The sequence below is a fragment of the Gossypium hirsutum genome, chromosome A07 (genome assembly GCF_007990345.1).
Source record: "Gossypium hirsutum isolate 1008001.06 chromosome A07, Gossypium_hirsutum_v2.1, whole genome shotgun sequence".
In the NCBI taxonomy this organism is placed as follows: Eukaryota; Viridiplantae; Streptophyta; class Magnoliopsida; order Malvales; family Malvaceae; genus Gossypium; species Gossypium hirsutum.
In genome coordinates this window covers 33,040,170-33,051,953 of record NC_053430.1, presented here as the reverse complement: position 1 = coordinate 33,051,953, position 11,784 = coordinate 33,040,170, and the positions used below count along the sequence as shown (strand labels likewise).

The window sequence follows — 11,784 nt, the reverse complement described above, 5'->3', positions numbered from 1 at the left end:
CAACTCTATCATTCAGATTCAGGCTCTAATCACTAAGGTAGAATTCTATCTTTTGGAACTGGATGTAGTAAAGGAAAATTTACTTGGACGCCTAATTGGGGCTGAGCGCTGGAGGCCTCCTGAAGGGTGCTGCCTAAAAATAAACTTCGACACTATAACACCCCTAACCCGTATTCATTGCCAGAATAGGGTTACGGCGCATTACCAGACTTATCACTAAAACAATCATACATTTCTTATATATTTCTCAAATCCAAACAAAAGTCATTCAAATTGAATCATATAATCTCTAACACGAGCCCTCGAGGCCCAAAACAAGCATTAAAAATAATTCGAGACTAAATTGATATCTCAATGACATTTTGGGAAAACATTGAAAATTTTCAAAGTGCAGGGGTCACACGCTCGTGTGACTAGCCCATGTACCATTCGAAATGGCCTCACACGCTCGTGTGTCAAGCCGTGTGCTAGTCCGTGTGAAAACTGGAGGGTATACAAACTTGTTCCACACGCTCGTGTGTTAGGCCGTGTGAAGCTACTGACTTGGTTTCTAAATAAATATCAGGGGACACACGACCGTGTCACCTAACATACGTCTGAGACACACACCTGTGTCTCTACCCGTGTGGACTAAAATAGGCTATGTTCCAAGCCACATTTCTTGTAACACCCCTCACCCGTATCCAACACTAAAATAGGGTTTGAGGTGCTACCGGACTTAAACTTAACCAATTTTAGGAAATCGAGCCATAAAATTTTGATCAATTTAAGACTTTTCATTTCATATGCAATCTATCCTTTATTTGGGCTTACGAGGCCCAAAACATACAATTGAGGTGGTTCAGGACCAAACCTAGGGCTCAAGAAAAACTTAGAAAATTTCATGTTTCAAGGCTCCACACGCCCGTGTGGGTATAAGGCACACGCTCGTGTGCTAGGGACACAGCCATGTCCTGCACCGGTGTGGCCAATTTAATTTCCATAATTTCATAAACAAGTGCAGACTTCACATGGCCTGGACACACGCCCGTGTCCTTTGCCCATGTCCTTTCACATGGCCATGACATGCCCGTGGCGTAGCCCGTGTGCAAAAATCTAGGTATTCTATTTCTGACGTCAGCATCACACGACCACGATACACGCCCGTGTACTAGGCTGTGCCCTCCACACGGCTGAGACACACGGCCATGTCTCTACCCGTGTGATAATTACCATGCACTCTGACTTGAGATTTCTAGGGGCAGGGGACAAACGGCCTTCTCACACACCCATGGGGCTGACCGTGTGTCACACACGGCCTAGACACATACCTGTGTGTCTACCCGTGTGGACAATATGAGGCTATCTACCAAGCCTCATTGCCACCCTAGTGTACCTGTTTTCGTGTCAATACCAACCAATACCAAAACAAGCATAATAGACATTCATTCAACCATAAAGATGCATCTTTTACAGACTCAAAACGAAAGTCCTCATCCAAGTCTTAATGTAGAGAGTGAAATCTATTCTAGAACAACGCATTTGGCCAATTCTCAAAGACACAAAATAATAAGGTCTAGCCCTATACATGCCATAATCAAAAATATAAATCCAACTATACTGAGTTTTACGACTAATAGTGTGATAGATATCTCTGACTTCCGATGATCTTTAAGCTAATTACGCGGCACTGGAAAAAGATGAAAAGAAAGAAATAGTAAGCATAAAAGCTTAGTAAGTTGCATATAAATAATTATACAACAACAATTTCACCTCTAGTCATCATACTCATAGAATAAAGATAGGCATAAGTTTGACTTACTCATTACCGTCTACTCAAGTCACATTTTCTATTTTGAGCTTATTACTCATGCATACCAAATAGGTACTTGTACCACTCACAACGTTATCATACTTTCCTTACTAACTCACTTTCGTAACTTTTAAAGTTGTACCTTTCGGAATACTACCGAATATTCTATAAACCTCAAACATGGGATAAGTTATCGATGCTATGTCCTAGACATGGTCTTACACTGGCTATCATCATCGAGGTCGATGCCATGTCCCAGACATGGTCTTACACTAGCTCTAGTATATATGTGTGTTGACGCCATGTCCCAGACATGGTCTTATACTAGCACAACTCTTAGCTGATGCATGTCCCAGACATGTGTTACACTGGCTCTCATAATGTGGTCGATGCATGTCCCAAACATGTCTTACACTAGCACTTGTCTCAATGCTATTGCCATGTCCCAGACATGTTCTTGCACTGGCTCTCATAATATGGCCGATGCATGTCCAAGACGTGTCTTACACTGGCACACAAATAACCTGAATGTTATGGCATGAACCGGTTGGTTTCCTAAGGTTTCAACGGGATTTTTCTACTATCTCAATTATTAATATGCATTCTTAGTTCACAATATAGCAATTCACACTATATCAATTCAATGAAAATTCAAATACATGCATTAACAATGTAGTTGTATTATTTACATACAACTTACCTCGGTTTGCAAAATGTACTCGACTAGTCAGTTTAGTCGATTTGCTTGGCTTTCCCTCGGTCTAGGTTCGAATTCAGTAAATCTTGATCTATAATAGAAAAATACACTCATTTATTCACTAATTAAAATTAGGCAATCATAAATTCACATCTTAGGTAAAATGACCATTTTGCCCCTAGACCTTGGCAAAATAACTATTTTGCCCCTATGCTCAGAAATTGATTTTTATCGAATTTCTTCGTATCTCAAGCCTAGCTGAACCCTTTTTACTCTTATAGAAACTTCAAATTCTCACAATTTCACATATTTATCAACTATTTTACAACTTATGCATAAAAGCCCCTTTCGGTGTTTTCCATGAAAACTCCTTCACAAAAGTTGTTTATAACATAACTAGGACTCATATTCTTCCATAAAATTTCAGAAAACACTCTAAATGCTCTCATGGTAAAACCCTAAACTTTCCATCATTTTGCAATATGGTCCCCTCATTTGAAAGCTCGTGTTTCTAAAAATGCAAAAATCATCAACAAAGGATGAGAAAATCACTTACTTGTGAGGACCTAGATTTGTTGAAATTTTTTTTGAAGCTCAAAACCCTTACAATGGCTAGAAAAATTGGTGGAAGTGAAAAGAAAATGAAAGAAAAAGATGATGGCTAGGCTTAGGCATTATTTTAGTACACTTTATGTCATCAACATACCTAATGTTGACTTTTCAACATTTCTCTCTACCATGGCCGGCCAAGCTATCATAATAGGGTCTAATTGCCCTTTAAAGACCCCCAATTTTAATTCTCTAGCTATTTGACACATTTGGGTACTAAAATGTAACTTTTTCCTTTTATGCAATTTGTCCTTTTTCGTAATCGGGCCCACAACATTAAAATCTACTCATCAAATTTTTCATGCGCTAATGTAATTATACTATAACCTCATAATAATAATAATAACTATTTACCCAATTTCATATTTGTGGTCCTGAGACCACTGCTCTGACTAGGCCCTAAATTAGGCTATTACATTTCTCCCCCCTTTAGGGATTTTCGTCCTCGAAAATCTTACCGGCGAATAAATTCGGGTACTGCTCTCTCAAAGACTCCTTGAGTTCCCATGTGGATTCCTCGACCCCATGTCTATTCCACAAAACCTTCACAAGTGGTATATTCTTATTTCTCAACTGTTTGACCTCTCGAGCCAAAATCTTGATCAGCTCCTCGCCATAAGTCATATCTGGAAGAATCTCAACTTCAGTTGGCGCAATTACATGTGAAGGGTCTGATCTGTATCGATGTAACATGGAAACATGAAACACATCGTGAATCTTTTCTAACTCCAGTGGCAAAACTAAACGAAAGGTAATAGGTCCTACTCTCTCGATAACCTCACAAGGTCCTATGAAACGAGGACTCAACTTGCCCCTTTTTCCAAACCTGAGGACTTTTCTCCACGGAGAAACTTTCAAAAATACTTTATCACCGACCTCAAACTTAATTTCTTTTCGTCTCAAATTCGCGTAAGATTTTTGTCTGTCCGAGGCGGCTTTCAGGCAATCACGAATCACTTTAACTTTCTCCTCAGCCTCTTTGACCAAATCGACCCCGTGAATCTGATTCTCCCTCAACTCAGTCCAGTATAAGGGCGTTCAACATTTTCGCCCGTACAAGGCCTCATAAGGTGCCATTTTCAAACTCGACTGATAGCTATTGTTGTAGGCGAATTTGACCAATGGCAAGTATTTTTCCCAACTTCCTTGAAATTCGAGAACACAACATCTCAACATGTCCTCTAAAATCTGTATCACTCTTTCCCACTGTCCATCAGTTTGCGGATAAAATGCCGTGCTGAAACTCAACTTGGTTCCCAAAGCCTCTTGTAACTTTTTCCAAAACCTTAAGGTAAACCTCGGATCTCTATCTGACACAATCGATAATGGCACTCCATGAAGCCTCACAATCTCAAAAATATATAATTCAGCTAATTCCTCGAGGGAGTAGTAGGTATGCACTGGTACGAAATGTGCCGACTTAGTTAGTCTGTCGACAATAACCCATACTGCATTTTTCTTTTTTGGGGTTACAGGCAAACTGGTCACAAAGTCCATAGTGATACGATCCCATTTCCACTCGAGGACCATAATAAGCTGAAGTAAACCCAAAGGTACTTGATGTTCAGCCTTTACTTGCTAACATACTAAGCACTTGGAAACAAACTCTGAAATGTCACTTTTTATACCTGGCCACCAATACATTTTCTTAAGGTCGTTGTACATTTTTGCACTACCTGGGTGACGGATAAACAACCACCATGTGCCACACTCAGGATCTTTTGAATAAGTTCATTGTCCTTGGGTACACAAACTCTATCTCCGAACATTAAACATCCATCGGTATTAATGTGAAACTCTGATTCAATGTCTAACTTACACTGAATTTTCTTAGCTTGAAATTTCTCATCACCTGTCTGAGCTTCTCGGATTTCTTGAAGAAAATCTGGTTTGGCTCTCAACTCTACTAGGATCAAACCATCGTTATATACAGTCAACTGAGTGTTCCAGGCTCTCAAGGTAAACAACGACTTCTAGCTCAAGGCGTCGGCGACTATATTCGCCTTTCCCAGATGGTAGTGGATAATCAATTCATAATTCTTTAACAGTTCTAACCATCGGCGTTGCCTCAAATTCAACACCTTTTTGGTCATTAAGTACTTTAAGCTCTTATGGGCGGTGAATACCCAACATTTCTCTCCATACAAATGGTGTCTCCAAATCTTCAGCACGAACACTACAGCTGCTAGTTCCAAATCACGGGTTGGATAATTTCTCTCGTGTGGTTTTAACTGTCTCAAGGCATAGGCTATAACCTTACCTTCTTGTGTGAGCACATACCCCAAACCATTTAAGGAGGCGTCACTATAAATCACAAACTCCTTGCCCGACTCTGGTTGCACTAACACTGGGGCTTCCGTTAACAAAGCCTTTAATCTCTCAAAACTTTGCTAACACTTTTCTGTCCATTCAAACTTGACATCTTTTTGCAGTAGCCTAGTCATCAGGGTAGCTATCATAGAAAATCCATTTACAAACCGTCTGTAGTATCCGGCTAAACCCAAAAAGCTTCGAATCTCAGTTACATTCCTTGGTGGTTTCCATTCCACAATAGCGGAGATCTTATTTAGGTCAACCCGGATTTCGTCACCCGACACAATATGTCTTAGAAACCCGACCTCTTTAAGCCAACAGTCACTCTTGCTGAACTTGGCGTATAATCATTTGTCTCTCAAGGTTTGCAACACAACCCTAGATGCTCTTTGTGCTCTCTTTCATCACACGAATAGATCAGTACGCCATCGGTAAAGGTGACAACAAACTTATCCAGATTCGATCTGAATATGCAAATCATCAAATCCATCAATACCGCCGGGGCATTAGTCAAACCAAATGAAACTCATAATGCCCATATCTTGTCCGAAACACAGTCTTTGGCACATCTCGCTCTTTAACCCTTAACTAATAATAACTAGACCTCAGATCGATCTTAGAAAACATGGTAGCTCCTTTCAACTAATCAAACAAATCATCGGTCCTTGGTAAAGGGTATTTGTTCTTCACTGTTACTTTGTTGAGTTACCTATAGTCGATACATAATCTCATCGACCCATCTTTCTTCTTCACAAAGAGTACCGGAGCACCCCACAGAGAATAACTTGGTCTTGCAAAGCCCTTGTCTATCAGATCTTGCAACTGTACTTTCAACTCTTTCAGCTTCGTTAGAGCTATCCTATACCTAGTGATTGAGACAGGTGTCGTACCAGGAATCAATTCAATTTCAAACTCGACCTCTCTCACTGGAGGTAATCCAGGTAACTCATCTGGAAACACATCCGTGAACTCGCAAACTACCGACACTGATTCAATCCTTAACTCTGACTCTTGAGTATTCAGCACAAAAGCTAAATAAGGCTTATACTTCTTTTTCAAATATTTCTCAGCGGTCAATAACGAAATTACCATAGGCAGGCTTTCTGACTCATCTGGTCCAACTCGAAGAACATCCCTATTTTCACATCTTAACTCAATTACTTGTCTTCCACAGTCTACTACAAAACCATGAGAGGTTATCCAATCCATCCATGAATTACACCGAATTCATTAAACGGAAACAACATCAAGTTGGCCGAAAAACAATAGCCTCTAATCATCAAAGGACAATTTCTACATACTTAGTCTACTAACACATGCTTGCCTAACGGGTTGGACACTTTTATTACAAACTTAGTGGACTCTACTAACATATTCATACGAGGTATTAATTCCATACAAATGTAAGAGTGGGTAGATCCCAGGTCAATTAAAGCAACAACAGTTATATCATAGATAGAAAAGGTACCCGTGATCACGTCAGGAGACTCTACCTCTTCCCGGGCACGTATAGCATAAGTCCTCGCTGGTGCTCTGCCTTCAGACCTTGCCGTGGTATCTCTTGGCGCGCCTCTACTACTAGTCTCACTCCCAGGATTCTTTTGTGGCCTACTCGTTAAGGGAGCACTACTTGCTTTCATATCTTATTTTCTTCCTCTCTCATCCATCTCAGGACAATTACGAATAAAGTGGTCAAGTGACCCACACTTGAAACAGCCCCTCTTGTTTACTCAGCATTCACCTAAGTGACGTCTCCCACATTGCGTACACTCCTACCGATTTGGCCAAGCACTACCAACACTAGCGATCGAAGTAGCTTGGGCTTTAGATGCCATATTATGTTGATTATTGTTTCTTCTCGAATACCCCACTGAAACATTCAATCGGGTAGTAAATTCTTTTAGTCTCTTAGATGAGGACTGATGTGCTTTCCCCATCTGTCTTTTCTTCAAATCCCACGACTCAATGGTCGCTTTCCTCTTTTCTTTTACCAACTCCTCTACCTTGCATGCTCTCTCGACGAGTACCACAAATTCTCTTATTTCTAAGATGCCCACAAACACTCGGATATCCTCATTGAGGCCATCCTCGAACCTCTTATACATGATAGCTTCAGTGGATACGCATTCCTGCGCATACTTACTGAGTTTCATAAACTCACGCTCATACTCTATCACAGTCTTATTACCCTATTTCAACTCTAAAAATTCCTTCCTTTACTGGTCCATGAACCTCTGGCTAATGAACTTCTTTCTGAATTCTTCTTGAAAAAATTCCCAAGTTACTCTTTCTCTTGGTACCACAGACTCAAGAGTGTTCCACCACTGATAGGTTGAATCTCGTAGGAGTGACGTTGCATACTTTACACATTCCTCAAGTGTGCATGATAATTCATCAAACACCCTTATGGTATTTTCTAGCCAAACCTCTGCCTTCTCCAGGTCATCATCTAAGTTAGCCCGAAATTCCTCGGCCCCTTATTTCTGGATCTTGTCTACCGAAGGCTTCTCTCTTCTAAACATGTCCACACCTTGCGGAGCTACCGGGGCATACTGAGGAATCGGAGAAGGTGGAGGAGGTGGACTGTTTGGGTTCGCACGTACAAACTTTGAATACCAAGCATCCATCATTTGGAGGTATCGCTAACCCCTCCGCCTTAGCCCATACTCACGGGCTCGCATACTGAGGAATCGGAGGAGGTGGGGGAGGTGGACTATTTGGGTTCGCACGTACAAACTCCGAATACCAAGCATCCATCATTTGGAGGTAGGCTTCGCTAGCCCCTCCACCTTGGCCCATACTCACGGGCTCGCTCTCTACTGGCGCGATCCCCTCGGCAGGAGCCGGCGTGTCACTTTCCACGTCATCGCCCGTGGTTCTATCAGGATCTATTTACTATATAAGAAAAAACATAATTTATAATCGTCAGGAATATTCACACTATCAACATATTTTATGGCATGTATAACTAGACTCGTGCTCTAGCTAGGTTAGTCCTAGAACTGACTAAAATATAGCTCTGATACCACTAAATGTAACACCCCTCGTCCGTATCCAAAGTCAGGATAGGGTTTGAGGTGCTACCAGACTTAAACTTAACCAATTTTAGGAGGGCCATAAAATTTTGATCAATTTAAGACTTTTCATTTTATATGCAATCTGTCCCTTATTTCAGCTTACGAGGCCCAAAACATACAATTGAGGTGGTTCAGGACCAAACCGAGGACTCAAAAAAAACTTAGAAAATTTCATGCTTCAAGGCTCCACACGCCCGTGTGGGTATAGGGCACACGCCCGTGTACTAGGGACATGCCCACGTCTTGCACCCGTGTGGCCATTTTAATTTCCATAATTTCATACACAAGTGTAGACTTTACACAGCCTGGACACACGCCCGTGTCCTTTCACACGGCCACGACACGCCCGTGGCATAGCCTGTGTGCAAAAACCTGGGTATTCTATTTCTAACGTCAGCATAACACGACCATGATACACGCTCGTGTACTAGGCTGTGCCCTCCACACGACCGTGTCTCTACCCGTGTGACAATTACCATGCATTTGACTTGAGATTTCTAGGTGCAGAGGACACACGGCCTTCTCACACGCCCATGGGGCTGACCGTGTATCACATACGGCCTAGACACACGCCCGTGTGTCTACCCGTGTGGACAATATGAGGCTATCTACCAAGCCTCATTGCTACCCTAGTGTACCTATTTTCATATCAATACCAACCAATACCAAAACAAGCATAATAGACATTCATTCAACCATGAAGATGTATCTTTTATAGACTCAAAATGAAATTCCTCATCCAAGGCTTAATGTAAAGAGTGAAATCTATTCTAGACCAACACAATTGGCCAATTCTCAAATACAGAAAATAATAAGGTCTAGCCCTATACATGTCATAATCAAATATATAAATCCAACTATACCAAGTTTTACGACTGATAGTGTGATTGATATCTTTGACTTCCGGTGATCCTCAAGCTAATTAAGCGGCACTGTAAGAAGATGAAAAGAAAGAGAGAGTAAGCATAAAAGCTTAGTAAGTTGCATATAAATAATTATACAACAACAATTTCACCTCTAGTCATCATACTCATAGAACAAAGGTAGGCATAAGTTTGACTTACTCATTACCGTCTACTTAAGTCACATTTTCTATTTTAAGCTCATGACTCATGCATACCAAATAGGTGCCTGTACCACTCACAACATTATTATACTTTCCTTACTAACTCACTTTCGTAACTTTTTAAAGTTGAACTTTTCAGAATATTACCGGATATTCTATAAACCTCAAACATGGGATAAGTTGTCGATGTCATGTCCCAGACATGGTCTTACACTGGCTATCACCATAGAGGTCGATGCCATGTCCCAGACATGGTCTTATACTAGCACAACTCTTAGCCAATGCATGTCCTAGACATGTCTTACACTGGCTCTCATAATGTGGCCGATGCATGTCCCAGACATGTCTTACACTAGCACTCGTCTCAATGCCGATGCCATGTCCCAGACATGGTCTTACACTGGCTCTCATAATGTGGCCAATGCATATCCCGGACATGTCTTACACTGGCATACAAATAACCCGAATGTTATGGCATGAATATTCGGTTGGTTTCCTAAGGTTTCAACGGGATTTTTCTTCTATCTCAATTATTAATATGCATTCTCAGTTCACAATCTAGCAATTCACACTATATCAATTCAATGACAATTCAAATACATGCATTAACAATGTAGTTGTATTATTTACATACAACTTACCTCGGTTTGCAAAATGTACTCGACTACTCGGTTTAGTCGATTTGCTTGGCTTTCCCCCTGTCTAGGTTCGGATTCGGTAAATCTTTATCTATAATAGCAAAATGCACTCATTTAGTCACTAATTACAATTAGGCAATCATAAATTCACATCTTAGGTAAAATGACCATTTTGCCCCTGGACCATGGCAAAATGACCATTTTGCCCCTATGATCGGAAGTCAATTTTTATCAAATTTCTTCGTATCTCAAGCCTAGCCGAACCCTTTTTACTCTTATATCAACTTCAAATTCTCACAATTTCACATATTTATCAACTATTCTACAACTTATGCATAAAAGCCCTTTTAGGTGTTTTCCATGAAAACTCCCTCACAAAAGTTGTTTATAACATAACTAGGACTCATATTCTTCCATAAAATTTTGCAAAAACACTCTAAATGCTCTCATGGTAAAATCCTAAACTTTCCATCATTTTGCAATATAGTCCCCTTATTTGAAAGCTCATGTTTCAAGGGTTTTAAAAATGCAAAAATCATCAACAAAGGAGGAGAAAATCACTTACTTGTGAGGACTTAGAGTTGCTGAAATTTTTTTAAAGCTTAAAACCCTTACAATGGCTGGAAAAATCAGTGGAAGTGAAAAGAAAATGAAAGAAAAAGATGATAGATAGGCTTAGGCATTATTTTAGTATACCTTATGTCATCAACATACCTAATGTTGACTTTTCAACATTTCTCTCTACCATGGCCGGCCAAGCTATCATAATAGGGTCTAATTGCCCTTTAAAGACCCCCAATTTTAATTCTCTAGCTATTTGACACATTTGGGTACTAAAATGCAACTTTTGCCTTTTATGTAATTTAGTCATTTTTCGCAATCAGGCCCACAACATTAAAATCTACTCATCAAATTTTTCATGCGCTAATGTAATTATACTATAACCTCATAATAATTATTATTATTATTTACCCAATTTTGGATTTGTGGTCCCGAGACCACTGTTCCGACTAGGCCCTAAATCGAGCTGTTACATTTCTCACCCAAAGTGATGTCAACCTAGGTTCAACAATGCACATACAACCAAGGCCTAAATGGGCACTTAAAACCAACCAATATCAAGCCTATATCATGTGCTATCAACACAACAATACGATACACATTAACACATATCAAAGATCACTTTACAACATACCAAATATGCCTCCAAAGTATACCTAAATGGTCAAACTCACTTAATAGACTTTGTGCCTAATTCAGCATGCATACCACATCTCAAATTCAATCATTTGGTACTCAAAATACCAAATACAAATTAAGGCATTCACTAAGCAACTATACATCACAGGCCAAAAGATCATTTATACATATTTATATAATCAATTATATCAAGATAAGCCAAGTCACATGGCTAAACACACATGTATACATACCAACATAAACTAAATCAAGCCATATTAAATAACTAATTACATAACCAAAACATATATGCTTTCATTAACCAAATGACCTTTACGTTCCATATTAGCAAAATAAGTCCAAAAGTACCAAAACAACTGCTGGATAATGTGATGAGATCTCCGACAACTTCC

At 40.0% G+C, this 11,784-nt stretch overlaps 1 protein-coding gene across 1 annotated transcript; it reads right to left on the bottom strand.

The window, feature by feature from the left end:
* Positions 1–7,183: 7,183 nt before the first annotated feature.
* Positions 7,184–8,210, bottom strand: LOC107955761 (uncharacterized). The gene is made up of 3 exons (XM_041074143.1): positions 8,083–8,210; positions 7,910–7,994; positions 7,184–7,540 (listed from the first exon to the last, which is right to left on the bottom strand). The coding sequence occupies exons 1-3, from the start codon at positions 8,208–8,210 to the stop codon at positions 7,184–7,186; spliced, it is 570 nt and encodes a 189-aa protein (XP_040930077.1).
* Positions 8,211–11,784: the final 3,574 nt, after the last annotated feature.

Bases quoted from the DNA above. Each gene is read 5' to 3' on its own strand.
- LOC107955761 (XM_041074143.1), bottom strand. From the start codon at position 8,210: ATGGGCCAAGGTGGAGGGGCTAGCGAAGCCTACCTCCAAATGATGGAT. The intron at 7,995-8,082 runs GTGAGTATGGGC...GAACCCAAACAG, and splicing joins ATTCCTCAGTATGCGAGCCC to TCCACCTCCTCCACCTTCTC. The intron at 7,541-7,909 runs GTAGACAAGATC...AAGTATGCGCAG, and splicing joins TTAGAAGAGAGAAGCCTTCG to GAATGCGTATCCACTGAAGC.